The sequence below is a fragment of the Melanostigma gelatinosum genome (assembly GCF_949748355.1).
Source record: "Melanostigma gelatinosum genome assembly, chromosome: 3".
In the NCBI taxonomy this organism is placed as follows: domain Eukaryota; kingdom Metazoa; phylum Chordata; class Actinopteri; order Perciformes; family Zoarcidae; genus Melanostigma; species Melanostigma gelatinosum.
The window spans coordinates 2,928,769-2,945,327 of record NC_136636.1 but is presented as its reverse complement, the minus strand read 5'-3'; the positions used below and the strand labels follow the sequence as shown (position 1 = coordinate 2,945,327).

The window sequence follows — 16,559 nt, the reverse complement described above, 5'->3', positions numbered from 1 at the left end:
TTTAATCTGGCTTTGTCCCAGTCTCGTCAGAGTGTGTGGACCTGTGGAGGACCAACTAGAGTAACGCAGTGAATGATGCAAAATCAACAGATTTGGTTGCTCTGCAATCAATTCTAACAAATGTACATTGGCTCACAATTGAAACAGTCCTTTTACAAGATGCGTTCAAGATCTCCACAAGCGTTCATTCACTTGCTCTGTGGAAACATAACTGCTTAGTTTCAGGAAGCCGTTCTGCACGTGTCCTGATGTATTACTGCATGCAAGTCTTTCACAGAGAGTTGCCACAGGAATAAAAATAGCATCGCTCAGTTCTTTAGTCGACAGCATCAACTGACTGAAGCTGCTGCGCGATCAGATCCACTGATCAAACTCTTCCTGCTGTGTCTTGGCTGGATAACAGTGAAGAAGCAGCTCAGTCGAATATGTCATTTTCTAAATGGGACCGAGCAGCGAGCTTTGTGTGATTGCAATAAAGATGACACATTTAAACTTATAGCAAGATGTTGTTGTACCAGGAGCCTTTACAGTCGTGGTAGTGTATATTAAATACTAACATTTCTATGAGATCAGCTTCAGGAGAACATAGCAGCGAACTAGAGCTGGGCAACAAACTAAATCTATCAAATTACCAACAATCCAATTCACCCAACTGCACTACAAACATGTTAGAATTTCTTACAAAGTGATGACGATGCAGTTTTGTGTTCTCGCACTGCATCATGCATGGCGTGATGTGCTTGCTTTTGTAATTGGAGTTCACCTTTAGCGAACCTTCTGTTGTCATTGTCACTTGAAAGACAAAGCTGTAGCTTGTTTAGGTTAATGGCTTCATGTTGAGTCTGCTCTTGACCAAAGCATGTGCAATAAGTTCAGATGGCCTCTTACACTCCTCAAACAGGAAGTGGAAGAGGCCAACTGTCTGTGTTCATGGGGGGGGGGGGGTTCAACCAGGTTCTACCACAAGTAGATGACGCTTCATCGACAGAATGAGGGTTTTCTAGGCAAATGTATGAAACCGGGTTTCATACGAGGTAATTCATGCTGCTGCAGCTGTGAGTAACACATAGCTGTCCAACATACCAGTGACGGTCACAGCATCTGACACCAGTATCTTTGGGGTTTATTCGCATGAGGTCGCAGGCAAATCCCCCAGACTCCTGACTGGAAGTGGCCGAGATGTGCCGCTGCTTGTTTAAACTCAATGGAGGCCAGTGCCTGGTTTTCATTTCTCCTAGACTTCCCTTTTCACCCCCATAAGAGTCTCAGCACAACTGTATGAGCATGCATATGTTTGTTTCTGTGAGCACGCATGTGGCTTTGTGTGAGTTTGCACACTGACGCACATGTAGCTGACAGTGCAGTATATGCGGGTTTAAGGTTGCATGAGTGTGCAGTCAGTGCTACCTGTCTGCAGGACCTCCGGGCCTGACATAGGTGACCACTAGCGGGCGTGACTTGTGCCAGTCCTCGTGGGTACCGCCTGCAAGAAGAGCAAAGGTGAAAGCTGGTGACATCAAATCAACTTGTAACTCGTCAAATACCGCAGCTTGGTCATAGCACCCTTTGGCTTCTGTAGGGGAGTTATAACCATCTTATGAAGTGGTCAGAACAGCGGCGGACACAAAGTCTATGTGGGGCGGGTTGGATGGAACAAACATAGGACTTTCACCCGCGAGTCCACAGTTCCCTTCAAACCAAGTCACCATCGACTCATTTTACTGTCGATTTGTTGCGGAACTTCAATTTTTTTTTTAAACAGTGATACTTCTCCTCTTAGTGGCACCATTCCAACATGGCGCCATGTCAAGCACACCTAGTGATACAGTTCTCTAAATATACAGTTCTGTATTTGACTGATGGTTACCCCGCATGACGAAACCAAAGCTGCTCCCCTCTTTGTGCAAACAGATGTCGATGGTCTTTGATATAACCCCCGAGGTGCTGTCGGGTGCTTTGAGAACGAGAGAGGTAGAGCGACAGAAAGAGAGAGAGACAGAGAGGGGCAAGTTATTCATTTTAGGGAAAGAATTCATGCTGCAGCTGTGAAATAGTTCTGCTCCATAATGTGGTGCAACTAAAGTTTTGTTCATTGAATACATTTTACAGCAGGCTAATGGAGCTTAACATTAAATACAGAAGAATAAAGAGTGTGAATAATGACTTAAAGTAAGTAGACCATGCAACACGACAAGAAACAGGCGTTTTACATTTTGATGATTTAGTTTTAATAAAATAGAAAAATATGTGAATGAGAAGGAAAAAAGAAACAATTGGACAATTACGGATCTCACAATATGCATGAAGTGCCAACGTTCAGTGCCGTCACCACCATTGTTCTCTCACCTAAGGTGTTGCAGTTGTTTGAACCAAACGTACTACAACTTATCAACACTAACCAATTGTTTCGTGGCTCCTGCCATAACTCCGGCAGATATTGTGGAATTTTCAATGACACGACTAAAAATCAAAACTTTTATCGAATGTATTCCAAGGTTTTGCTTAATTGTCAAATATTGACCTTTTAGCCTGCTGATTATGTTGGGTTTTTCCCATTGTGCTGATGTCGGACTCTACCGTACTGGAGCTCGTACTTTATGACCCTAAAGGCAATGTGAGTGTGTTCGTACGCAACGTTACCTGTCGGGGGCAGTTCGTACTCCACCTCCAGCAGAACTCTCTCTCCTACGTTCTTCAGTAAGCTGATGATCTCTTCGTGGCGCAGTTTGGTCAGATTGATGCCGTTCACCGACTTGATGTAGTCGCCGACATTTAGCTGGTCACTCCTGCACAGAAGAGGAATGAATGAAGTACAAGCGTGAAGAAAGGGCGGCTGGTCCAATCCCTCGACCGTGCGAAAGAAGGGGACGCAGTCACGGTGACGTAGTCACGGTAACTAACCCTAACCCTAACCCTAACCCTTCGTCACCCATTGGTTTGTGAACGACGCTTTTGAAGCCTTGAGGCAGCATTTTGGCTGTTGCCATCTTGTTTTTTTGTAACCAAAAGCGACAGAGGGTGGAGCTAAGTACAACCGAATGCTGAATAAGACCAACATGGATACAACGAACTCTCATGAACTGGAAACACACACACAACAGGTTAAAGTTGGAAAACAAAAACACGGACTCCCAGACCGCACAACACTGTGGTAGTGACCTGTCAATCACAGTAAGCCCCGCCCTAAAGCATCCCCTGCTTTATGGTCTGTGTGACTCTAAATGGACCATAATGTACTAAATGAACATCATGCTGTATTGAAGAAGACTTGAAACTAGAGATTGAGACATAAACTCATGTTTACAATGTTTACTGAGGGAATAAATCAAGAGAGAAGTAGAGTCATTTTCTCATAGACTTCTATACAACCAGAGGAGTCGCCCCCTGGTGGAGATCAGAGAGAATGCAAGTTTAGGACACTTCAGCATTGGCTTCACTTTTCAGACCCGGAGGTTGCCGTCTGGTTTAATCACATGGTGGAACAACCACTTTTTGCTTTGGAAATACTTCATATTTCTTTGTCTCCTGAGCGTTATCGTGAGATGTTTTGTTTTATTACAGAATATATTCTTCCTCCACTTCCTTGCTGGTGTTGCACCCACCTGGCCGCCAGTCCTCCGGGTCGCAGGTTCGATACCCGCGGTTTCCCGTCCTTGTCGGTTCCTCCCGAGATGGTGAGGCCCAGCGTGCTGCCTTCTTTCTTCACCAGCTCCACCAGGGTCACCCCCCGCAGAGCTTCTAACCAAAAACACACACACACACATAAAGACAAATACACACACACACACACAGACAGAAGTGCACACAGACACAGACAGTCGATCACACAAATACAGCAGAGAGGTGGAAAGTGGTTAGCGGCGGCCCCTCTGGTCATTCTGATTCCCGGATTAAAGGGAAGCCGAGTTACAAGAAAGATAAATCACAAGATGTTTGCTGCCGAGTGTCCTTGAGTGAGACACTAATCCCCCCCCCCCCCCCGTCTGCTCAATATAAGAGAGTCAGCTTTAACATAAATATGAGGATCAGATAAGATAAGCATCCGTTAATGAGAATTAACAAAGCCTCAGTGTGTCATGAATTTCATTTGACTTGAAGTGTTCCTGGCAGGGACGGAAAGGCCTTGAAAGGTCAAAGCACGTCATCAGTCGCACGAGTCTTCAGCCTGACGGCTGTGTGTTGAAACTCATTCATTTATGACAGAAACAACTTCATGAAAAGTCAAAACGACACATATTCAAGTATTTGGACTGCAGGTTGTTCACTACATGATGCTTTAGAGATCTGTTTTCCCTGTAAGGTTCTTAGAAAATGCTAATAACATTTGTACATCTACTGTGGTTCAATACAACGTTAAAAAGTCAAAGAAGCGTGAATACCTCTTTAGAGGTACTTATTGTACTGTAGGACAATTTTTCAACCAGAAATCAACATTGAAATCCAGGTTAGTGCTCACTGGGAGAAGTCAACGTTGATTTACTCGTCACGCAACTTCCTTACTTCAGTCACGCCACTCCCGTAGTTATTTTAACCCGACCGACAACCTTTACCTCAACCGAATCATGTATTAAAAATGTTTTTGTCTAAACCTCACCTGTGAAAACAGATATTTTTAAAAAGGCCGTGCGCGTAATGAGCACGTGTGGCTCGACATTCGTAGCAGAACGCACGAAAAATGAGCAACAACTTCGTAAGATATCATACGAACCTTCGTAAGAGGATACGTTGATCCGGAATCTCTCAAAAACTATCGTAAGACGTAAACGGACCACGATATATTAAATCTCCTGATTGAAATGAAGACAACTGACGCTTTGAATGAGCCTGTGACTTGTGAAATAAATACAACCCTCCACCGAACGCACTGAAGAGGATTCTCTGTGTATTGTAGTCATTTCCACAGGAGGACAATCAACTGTTGTACATTGTTATATTCCCCAAACATTTCATTCAACTGCTGTATCAACATGGAAATCACAACATCCCCCAACAATGCTGCAGCTGTTCTTGAGCTGAGTCAAGGCTTCATGAGGTAAACTTGAGGTTGACTTGTGAACGACGCCGCAGACTGCTGTTCACCTCGACTCCTCTGCTGCTTTGGAGTTAAGTGTTCATGACAGACGTTCGTGGAGAAAGGCTAGTTTCTCCACGACTGTGACTGTGACTGTGTGTTATCTGCCATTTTCTTTCAAAGCATCAACCGGGTCCTTCTGCTGGCAATGAAAGAATGAAAAGGCATCTGCTCGCAACAGATGAAAGAAACAAACAAAAGAGTTTATTTTTGTTTGTTTGAGACACTTAACATAATAGAGAACTTGTGTTTATTTTCTCTATCCTCACTTGGATATAATTACAAAAACAACCTTTCATGGATGAGGTCTGGACAGAAATGTTTCGGATTACAGCAAATTGTAAGCAAGATGCACAGCTCCTCGAGCCACGAATGTCACGTCACATATTCGGTAGTACTACCCAGATGACAGAAACACTGCGTGCCTTCAAGCATACAACCGTGCATTTCAAGTGAGAATTACACAGTTTCTCTTTTGCCGTCTGCAGGTTTAGTTGCTGCAAAATTGTTTTGTGAATTTGCCTTTAAGTGTTTCAATTCGAAGCAGCCAAGAGAACATTGCTAGTAAAAATGAAAGAGGCACTGATGTAATAAGTGAGATAAAACCTTTGAGGTGTGCTGATGGACAGTCTCTCCAGCTGTCTGTATTTGTATCATTATCATCTACACATGCACGCACACACAAACACACAAACGGCTCAAAGAACTGCCATTCTGTTCTGCAAATAAATAGCTGTCTCTCATTCGGTTTCTATATCTGTCATTCACGCTCTTGCACCCACAGACACACGCACACAGACACACACACACACACACTCACACACACGCACACACCCACACACACACACACGTGAGATGAAGCTTTGGTGTGATAGATGGCTAGATTAGGTAAATCCCTCAGGCGACACTGAGGATCAGTGAGGTGCTTCACGCACCAGTTTCTGTTTTGGGTATTACAACACACACACACACACACACATATATATATATTCATTCATTAGTTCTGTTCCTATTTGGATAGAAGCACCAAAGCTTTTACAAATGTAGATGGATTCCTCTGAAATGAATCATCACAAAATTAGTTTTTTTTTTCTCCTCCGCAGATGCAGAACTGACCGTGTTGGGATTCATAAAGTTTTATCTCCCATTTCATTTTGATGTTCGCGGAACACAGAATACACACGAAATGGTTTCGATTATCTCAACAGAGAACTCAGGGAAGCCATTTTATCAGGCAAATGGGAGAAAGTACAAATATTATCCAACTCACACACACACACACACACACACACACACACACATTGAAGTACATTGTTGTGAATTTGTAGTCAAATAATAACAAGGAACAGAGTCAACCACAATGTGACTTTGGAAGGTGAATGAGACTTATAACTGTATACCTGAAGAAAGGTGATGCTGGAAACGAGAACAGAGCTGAGTTATGTAACTGCATGGATGAATGATGATGGATAAAGAGAAGAGGGAGAAAAGCACAAAAGAAATAGGAAAAATAGAGGAAGTAAAGAGACCGACAGAGAAGACAAGACACTCAATGGAGGGATTTGGTCAGATTGATAAAAAGACAGGAAAATAAAAGCCTGATGATTGAGATGAACTAAAATGGGTAATTTCATGATTGAAAGAATTCCAGAAAAGAGAGAAAGTAACAAAGAATATAAAATATAATAGACATTTGTAATTCGAAACGGAGCATCATTTTATCATCGGAAAGTATGCTTGAGTCTACAAAAATTTTCAAAATTCCCAGAAATCAAATAAATAAATAAAATCATAATGTTACAACGTAACGTAACAACGGAAAGACGGAACGTAAAAACGTAACAATGTAACGTAAAAACGGAACGTAAAAACGGAACAACGGAACGTAACAACGGAACGTAACAACGGAAAGACAGAACGGAAAAACCTAACAACGTAACGTAACAACGTAACGTAACAACGTAACGTAACAACGTAACGTAACAACGTAACGTAACAACGTAACGTAACAACGTAACGTAACAGCGTAACGTAACAGCGTAACGTAACAGCGTAACGTAACAGCGTAACGTAACAACGTAACGTAACAACGGAACGTAACAACGGAACGTAACAACGGAACGTAACAACGTAGCGTAACAACGGAACGTAACAACGGAACGTAACAACGGAAAGACGGAACGGAAAAACCTAACAACGTAACGTAACAACGTAACGTAACAACGTAACGTAACAACGTAACGTAACAACGTAACGTAACAACGTAACGTAACAACGTAACGTAACAACGGAACGTAACAACGGAAAGACGTAACGTAAAAACCTAACAACGTAACGTAACAACGGAACGTAACAACGGAACATAACAACGGAACATAACAACGGAAAGACGTAACGTAAAAACGTAACAACGTAACGTAACAATGGAAAGACGGAATGTAGAAACTGAACAACGGGACGTAAAAATGGAATGTAAAAACGTAACATAACTGAATGGAAAAAACACAACAGAGCAAACGCTTCTACTTACAGACAACCTGGGACCTTGTTGTTATCTACAGACATCAGGGCCCCGTGCCACGTACGTGTCTAACTGAGTTAGCCGGATACTTTTCAGGATAAGATGACGTAGATCAGGCTTTTCGGTTCCACGAAGCAAGTTCGGCAAAATCACCATGGCAACACATCGAAAAGCTTGAACCTGCTCCAGCGCAGGCTCAGTGAAGGTAGCTGGATAAACTGGTCACTCCCCCGGAAAAAATGGCAGCTCTGTCATATACGGTAGTCTAATGCGCTTGCGCATATACTGGGGGTTGTACGGGAATTCTGGAAATGCATGTAAAGTGAGACACACGGTGATCCTTAAAAGCAGCTGAGCAAACTAAGAAGCCTCTATTGCATTAATGTGCAGCTCCCTTCCTCAGAGATCCACTGATGAAGGAGTGATGAGGCATTAAATCAGCTGATACATTTTCCCAACACTGACGCATTTAACTCGTCTGTGATGTTTTGCGTGCTTCCTGTCTCACCCTCGCAGCGGTGGCGCTGTTATATTTTGCCGTGATTACGGTCTTGAAATCCTCATATGCGTTCATGATCATCTCCTGCTCGTCAGCGGAGTAAAAAGCGTCTCTTTCTTTGACTTTATTTGACATTGTACTGTTAGAACATCATGGTTTCGGTGATCAACGCTTCCTCCTTTTGACGTCGGACGAGCACGCGCAATCATCCTGATCCCGATCGTCTGGTTCAAATGAACGAGACTGTTTGAGAGGATCAGCCTTGCAGGAACCGAGATAGCCTGACATCAATCATCTCGTTAATGTAGGCTGGCTCATCGGACATTTGATCGACTTTGCTGAACCACTTGCGTGGCACGGGGCCCAGGTCACTGCCACTTATTATGATGGTGACGCTGAATGACAGATGTTACAGTAGTTATCCAAGCATTATAGGGATGGATGCATGGATGGATGGATAGATGTTGTATATACCTGGTATACTGTGTCTTCTCGAGGCCATGGTCTGTTCTTGCCCAGAGATATCCTTCGTTTTTCCATATGGTCCGTCATCTAGAGAAAACAGAGACACACAGCAAAGTTTTAGAGGTATCAATATACTTCTGTTCCTTTGGTTTACACAAATACACAACAACAGCAATACTCTCCTCCACAGAAATATCTACGACTACTCCAACATCTGAAACATCCCTCTCCAACTCACTTCCTTTAAGAATTGGTAAAAACACAGAGGGCTACTGCCACACTGTTGGTATTTGATGCCCTGGGAGTGAAACCAAACTGCTTTGTATTAACGTAACTAAAAACAAGTCAACGTTGACCTTTTGGTTTCACATGGAACATGAACAGCGGTCTCCTGGGTTAAAGTCCTGTGCTTGTTTCTTGACGTTGTCCCTCTTTATACCATGTCATCTGACTTCCTCACAGGCAGCCATGCACGTTCTGGCTCACTATTATTCTCAAAGTGCAGGAGTGAAGATGAGCCTGAAATGACACATCCTTTTTTATCCAACATCCCAGTGTCCTCTCCCATTGAACAGATGCAGCCACAGTGGGCCTCTTTGCCTAAAGCGCTGCAAAATGCTCTCAAAGTGCTGCGTCACGGGCGTTTCCTTCCTGACAAGTGGAAACATTGGCAAGAATTCTACAAAGTCCCCATGTCAATACCTCCCTCACATATAATCCACTCAGCACTATTACAAGTGCAATTGCATCTACTTTGGATATACCACCTTGTAAGACGATTAAGTGTAAGGACGATGTTGCCAGCGCCTGTAGTTACAGTCACTATTATTCAATAGTTTGATGCATTGTACACAGAAAGGCCATTTGTGAAGCGGTGATGAGGTTAGTCTCCTCCCTGCTTGGCCATCATCGGTTTCTTGTTAGCCGTGTAACAAACAGACAACACAAAACACAAGCACAAGCTCGTAACGTTAGAAAAATGGAAGAAAACCCGAAATATTGGACCGAGAGTGAAGTCCAGAAGTTAACTCGTCATTAGCACACACCCACTGAGCCATGACAAGCTAACTCAGTAGCACGAAGGCTAACCCATTGATGCTATCACTTTGACCTTCGAACAGTTTACAAAGTGTTCATAATCGATATTAAGAAGTCATTGGCGTTTGATCTTAGCACTTTTTATTACATATCCGAAGGAGTCATCTATGATCGGAAATGAAGTATTTTGCTCACCCAGACTCTCTAACTCAGTCTGACAGACGCTGTGGCAGCGGCTGTTGTTGTTGTGGCTGTTGTTGTTGTTGTGGCTCTGATGGGAGCAGATGTGTCCTACTTTTACAACCTCTGCTTCATCAGAGGGGTGGAATAACTTTAACAATTCATAATTCTCTACTACTTTCATGCCCTCCTCCAGAAGTGTCATTAAGTTGCATTATAATCAGCGACAATTACGCCGCAGCTTAAACATAAATGTCTCTGCAAAACTTGCAGGATTAATACATATATATATATATATTTTTAATGCTTTCCGGCACCTGAAGCGACATTTTAAACCAGCTTACTATCAACAGAGTGAAGCAGTTGGAAAGGATGTCCTGCAAAATCCTTTATCTCCGTAGTTGTGCTTTTAATTCCACTTCAAATTGCATTCACAATCCTTTCCAGCTGCCTTCAAGACTCAATTTCACTGCAACAAAGACACTGCAATAGTTCTTTTTAGCTATTGACTAAAACGCTTCTGTATTTAGGACATATTCAATGATACTGTCACCAAGTTTAACTCGTGGTTTCCATTTTTCTACACTTAAAAAACTTCCAATTCTTGCTGATTCCCCCTCCATTGGTTTCCAGCCACAATCCAAGCACATGCATGTGAGCTAAACGTGAGAGAGTCGTTTCTTGCCTCCCAACAACCTCAGTGTGTGAAGTGTTTTCCATACGGTGACACATTTCCCTCTAAAAATATGCAGCGCTATCCCCACCGGTAATGCTTGGAAATCAGTTCTCTCCCCAGCAGTGACAGCGGAAAAGGAGGCCATTGTTGTTTAGCGATCTTCACAGAGCTGTAATGAGTTTAATAATTCATAAGTTGTGGATTGAATTTTGCTTTAAACCACTTTCATAACTTATCTTGCTGGTTGCTTTCCCCGCTGTGGGGCTGTCACAGGCATAATGGACCCCAGACGCTGCTCATCAACACACACAGGAACACATGTGCACGCACGCACACACACACACACACACACACACACACACACTGACATGCACGGGCTCTGGCAGATTGATGCATAACCCAAAAGGATTTAGGCACCAAACGTACGCCTATATGTGTGCACAGGCACCAAAACAAACCGAAAAATGTGTCCAAGTACAAGACCAGCATGCACTGTTATATGAACAGGAACGTGCACACACACAAACACAGTGACTTGAGACATAAAGAATGCTTCAGGCAACTTGGCCATCGCTGGAACTGGATGCAAACTGTTGAAGTCACAACTTTTCCCAGTGACTCCTCAGCTCTCCAAACCCACTGAAGTCTGGTGCCGGAGATCTGGTGGGCGAGTTATCAGCGGACTTCAAATACGTTTGTCTGGAAGCACAACACGTGATCTGTTACAAGAAGCGTCTTCATGAATGGATGCACAGCTTCACCGAACACGTGTCCTTCGTTCTCCAGCTCTGCCTGATAAATGAGTGTCTCCTGGTGAATAATTTGAATGTGATTAGGCTAATGACTGCTGGCGCTGTCAGCTTACTGAACAGGTTGAGTTATAGACGAGGCGTCGGGCCAGATCCCCCCCCCCCCCCCCCCCCCCCCAGTAGAAGCAGCGGCATTATGATTGAAGACTTTTCTGTTTGCTGCTGCCTTTAATTGAACCATGTTCAATTAATATATTAATCAATTTCCTGCATTTCTGCATTTTATTTCTTACACTGTTTTTTAATGTTTTAATGAATGTTCTTAATTGTTTTTAAATCTCCTTTTCTTTTGCCTTGTGTTTTGATGCTTTTAATGGTTTTATGTGAAGCACTTTGAATTACCTTGTTGTTGAAATGTGCTGTACAAATAAACTTGCCTTGCCTTGCCGTACAGTGCGAACATCTTTTCAAACAGAGACGGTAATGACTTCAGCACTGGCAAAGCGGGCCGACAGACTAAGGGATGGATGTCATCATTAAAAGGTCCAACTACATTTTGTACAATATTTTTCAAAGTTGTGATTCTGACTCAGTAAGAGCAGATGTTGTTCGAGTGAATCAATGTCTAATTTTATAACTATTTTCCCAAATTCTTCACAGCAATTGAATTTTTTTTCAGACCATTTTCAAACTATTCCGAACAAAAGCCGGTCTTTCACCCAGGAGACCAACGTTAACCAAGTTAACGTTGATTTATTACTAACGTAACTTCCCTAGTTTTTTAACCCAAACCAAGACCTTTTCCTAAAACCAACACAATAAAATATTTCACAATCTTTTTCTGAATCTAAGTATTTCACGATCGTTAAGAAATAAGTTGTATAGAAGATTGTAAGATTGTATAGAAGTCTATGAGAAAATGACTCTACTTCTCTCTTGATTTATTACCTCAGTAAACATTGTAAACATGAGTTTATGTCTCAATCTCTAGTTTCAAGTCTTCTTCAATACAGCATGATGTTCATTTAGTACATTATGCTCCATTTAGAGTCACACAGACCATAAAGCAGGGGATGCTTTAGGGCGGGGCTTACTGTGATTGGCAGGTCGCTGCTGCTACCGTATGCGGCCGTAGTCCAACATGGCGACGGCAAAAATCACCAAACTTGAGGCTTCATAACGGAAGTCCACAAACCAATGGGTGATGTCACCATGACTAAGTCCCCTTTACAGTCTATGTCTCAGACTAATGTCAAACGTTTGGACATGTGAAGACCACTACTGGGGGCTGACATGTTATATCTGCTGACAAGAATAAAAAGGAGCCATGCAGCACGTTCAGCAGGCACAACATAGCAGACTTCCATCCATAGATAATACATCTGTGACCCAATCTCACACATAGGAGTTGAAGCACAAACTACAGGTGTAGCATCTTCTGCCTGTTTTACAGGGTTGTGGGTGAAGATTAAAAACATCCAGCTTTACACAGAAACACCTGCGAGGCCTGTGTGTGTGTGTGTGTGTGTGTGTGTGTGTGCGTGCATGCATGAAGGGAATACTAACAGACACGGCTCTGTGGAGGAGCGCAGGCTTCCCTCAAGCTTCCATCAAATCCTTTACACAAACACACATGCACGCAAAAGACATTACGTACACTGTACGAGCACGCAGACACAAACAATCTCTTTGTCCTCCTGGCAGGCCGCTGACGATGAGGATGTATTGTCGTCACCTGAAGACGAAAGAGACGTGATTGCTGTTGTGCACAAACTCGCTGCCTCCTCATTATCTTGCAACATACTGAGGCAATGCTTAGCCCATCTGACTGCAGAGCTGAGAGGAAACATCCCGCACGGCACAGTATTAGAAGAGCGAGGACACTGGGTCTTCAACTACAATGTTCTCCTCTGGAGAAGAATAAGGTGTAAAAGAGGCCAAACATGTTACAACTTGAGAATCAGTGAACAGCAAAGGGAGGCTGAGACTCCACCTGGCTGCTTCTTAAAACATACAGACGTCATCTCTCCAATGCACCCACCTTCCAACCCTGTCTCTTACTCAATGATGTTCCCGTACAATTAATGCTGGTTGCGGTTTTAGACACGTGGATAACGATTTAAAAAATGCAACAAAAATACTTTGGCTTAAAATCTGTACTTTTGTTATCGGGCTGCACAATTTATCGGAATCTTATCGAAATTGCAATGCTGCAATTTTCCAATCACAAGAGGCGCAATATTTCTTAAAGATTGAATGTGTGACACTAAATTCAATCTGGTCCCATCCAGCATTCGCAGCAATACCAGCAATAATACGTAGATATCCTACAAAATAGTTCTGAATGTTATCCACGTGATCTGGAAGGAGGGAGGTTGATGGTTCCAGCACACAGCGATCTTTTAGCCAGTTCGCAGTTCGTTCCCCGTGTAAAACGACAAGTCAATGTTTTTGTCGTGTAACTTACTTCAGTGAATTCCGTGGATATTTGAACCCGAACAACAATCTTTTCCCAAAGCTAACTACGACATTTTGGTGCCTAAAGCTAACCGAGTCTGCTGTGAAGACGAAAGTTTATTTTGAAAAGACGGAAATTGACACACGTGTTGCTGGATTTTGTAGGAAACACACGACTGATGACGAGTGACCTTTTCATAGGATATCATACGGAACCGTTGTGTGAGGACACTCACCACTTCAGATAAATATTGCGGTGCTGCAGAGATCATATTCTACAGACTTAAACAAAAACATCTTTGTTTGGTGCAGATCCCAGAAAAAAGCGCAACATCATCTTTCTGTTTATCAATGAAAATAATAATTATTTAAGTTACTGACATACATTTAAAAAGGGTACGTTGACTTTGTTGACATCCGTCTACCCTGACCTCCTCCATGTGAGCTTCCACGGACGATGATTAGAAACTTTGTCAATTGTCAAAAAGTTTGTCAAAAACAAACGTAATCCCTATGACACTGTTCTTGTCATCCTCTTGTTGTTATGTCTCTGTATTGTCTTAATATTGTCTCGTGTCTTTCAATAAAAAATATATTTTTTTAAATTTTAAAAAGAAAAACTGTAGTCGCCTCCATGCTCCAAAAAAACAATAGAGACAATGCATGTACAAACAATAAACATTTCTAAAGTCTGTTCATCAAGTTGATCCACAGTTTATTCTCTGATCCAACCTGTTGAACTGAAAACATTTCCTGCATCTCAAAACATCATTAAACAAAAGCAATATACGTAATGTTTTTTCCAATCAAAATAAATGGTGCGACATGAACAAACATGTATTTTAAGATGCTCTATTAGCTACTTTAGAAAGGTGTTCCTGGCTTGAATACTGGAGAAAGTGCTTTTAAAGAGAATAGTTTGCTTTCTTCGAGCGAGGCTCGCTGAGGTAATTGTAAAGCTTTAGATGAACCGGGTCGATGTAATATGTTCGTTCGAACATACTTTCAATCTTTCGCTGTCCGTCTGTCTCTATTGTCCCGTGGTTATTACTTTCTCCCCGTCAATAGAAAGAACCGGGACGCCTGTTAGAATGTCTTGGGGAGTGTTTAAGCTGTCGTGCTTCAAAACAAGCTCTTCAATTACACATCGAGTGGCTTCCCCCTGACAGCCATGTTCAATCAATAACATCATACGCCACTACTCACACGCACAATTCGACAAATGTTGCAAATATTCTGTACCTTACCATGTGTATCATTCTGTCGTCCACTTTTATTACCGTAAAATGACAGTGCTGAGACCTGAAATGTTTTCTCTTTTGTTTGTTTCATGTCAGATTAGCACCACAGGATTCATGATTCAGGAGACTCGTCGTCATCTGTGAGTTCTTTACGAAACCATCTGCATCCAGTGGTGGAAGAAGTGTTCACATCATTCAGTAAAAGTACTAAAACCACACAGTGAGAATAATCCACTACAAGTAAAAGTCCTTTTTTGAAAATGTTACTTCAGTAAAAGTGTGCCGGAAATATATGTACCTCTGAGATGTAGTAGAGTAGAAAGTACAATATGTACCTCTGAGATGTAGTGGAGTAGAAAGTACAATATGTACCTCTGAGATGTAGTGGAGTAGAAAGTACAATATGTACCTCTGAGATGTAGTGGAGTAGAAAGTACAATATGTACCTCTGAGATGTAGTAGAGTAGAAAGTACAATATGTACCTCTGAGATGTAGTGGAGTAGAAAGTACAATATGTACCTCTGAGATGTAGTAGAGTAAAGAGTACAATATGTACCTCTGAGATGTAGTGGAGTAGAAAGTACAATATGTACCTCTGAGATGTAGTAGAGTAGAAAGTACAATATGTACCTCTGAGATGTAGTAGAGTAGAAAGTACAATATATACCTCTGAGATGTAGTCGAGTGGAAAGTACAATATGTACCTCTGAGATGTAGTGGAGTATAAAGTACAATATGTACCTCTGAGATGTAGTAGAGTAGAAAGTACAATATGTACCTCTGAGATGTAGTAGAGTAGAAAGTACAATATGTACCTCTGAGATGTAGTGGAGTAAAAAGTACAATATGTACCTCTGAGATGTAGTCGAGTAGAAAGTACAATATGTACCTCTGAGATGTAGTGGAGTAGAAAGTACAATATGTACCTCTGAGATGTAGTAGAGTAGAAAGTACAATATGTACCTCTGAGATGTAGTGGAGTAGAAAGTACAATATATACCTCTGAGATGTAGTCGAGTGGAAAGTACAATATGTACCTCTGAGATGTAGTGGAGTATAAAGTACAATATGTACCTCTGAGATGTAGTAGAGTAGAAAGTACAATATGTACCTCTGAGATGTAGTGGAGTAAAAAGTACAATATGTACCTCTGAGATGTAGTAGAGTAGAAAGTACAATATGTACCTCTGAGATGTAGTGGAGTAGAAAGTACAATATGTACCTCTGAGATGTAGTAGAGTAGAAAGTACAATATGTACCTCTGAGATGTAGTGGAGTAGAAAGTACAATATATACCTCTGAGATGTAGTCGAGTGGAAAGTACAATATGTACCTCTGAGATGTAGTGGAGTATAAAGTACAATATGTACCTCTGAGATGTAGTAGAGTAGAAAGTACAATATGTACCTCTGAGATGTAGTAGAGTAGAAAGTACAATATGTACCTCTGAGATGTAGTGGAGTAAAAAGTACAATATGTACCTCTGAGATGTAGTCGAGTAGAAAGTACAATATGTACCTCTGAGATGTAGTAGAGTAGAAAGTACAATATGTACCTCTGAGATGTAGTGGAGTAGAAAGTACAATATGTACCTCTGAGATGTAGTGGAGTAGAAAGTACAATATGTATCTCTGAGATGTAGTAGAGTAGAAAGTACAATA

At 41.9% G+C, this 16,559-nt stretch overlaps 1 protein-coding gene across 1 annotated transcript in view; it reads right to left on the bottom strand.

The window, feature by feature from the left end:
• The window catches only part of LOC306775541 (glutamate receptor-interacting protein 2-like), a gene marked incomplete at both ends in the record, with an annotated part of 110,185 nt that overhangs the window by 25,414 nt on the left and 68,212 nt on the right, over positions 1-16,559 (bottom strand). Inside the window, 5 exons of the mRNA XM_079265993.1 lie at positions 1,408-1,483; positions 1,868-1,954; positions 2,641-2,786; positions 3,603-3,738; positions 8,566-8,643. Coding sequence (XP_079122119.1) covers positions 1,408-1,483; positions 1,868-1,954; positions 2,641-2,786; positions 3,603-3,738; positions 8,566-8,643 — 523 coding nt within the window. The remainder of the gene's footprint in view (positions 1-1,407; positions 1,484-1,867; positions 1,955-2,640; positions 2,787-3,602; positions 3,739-8,565; positions 8,644-16,559) is intronic.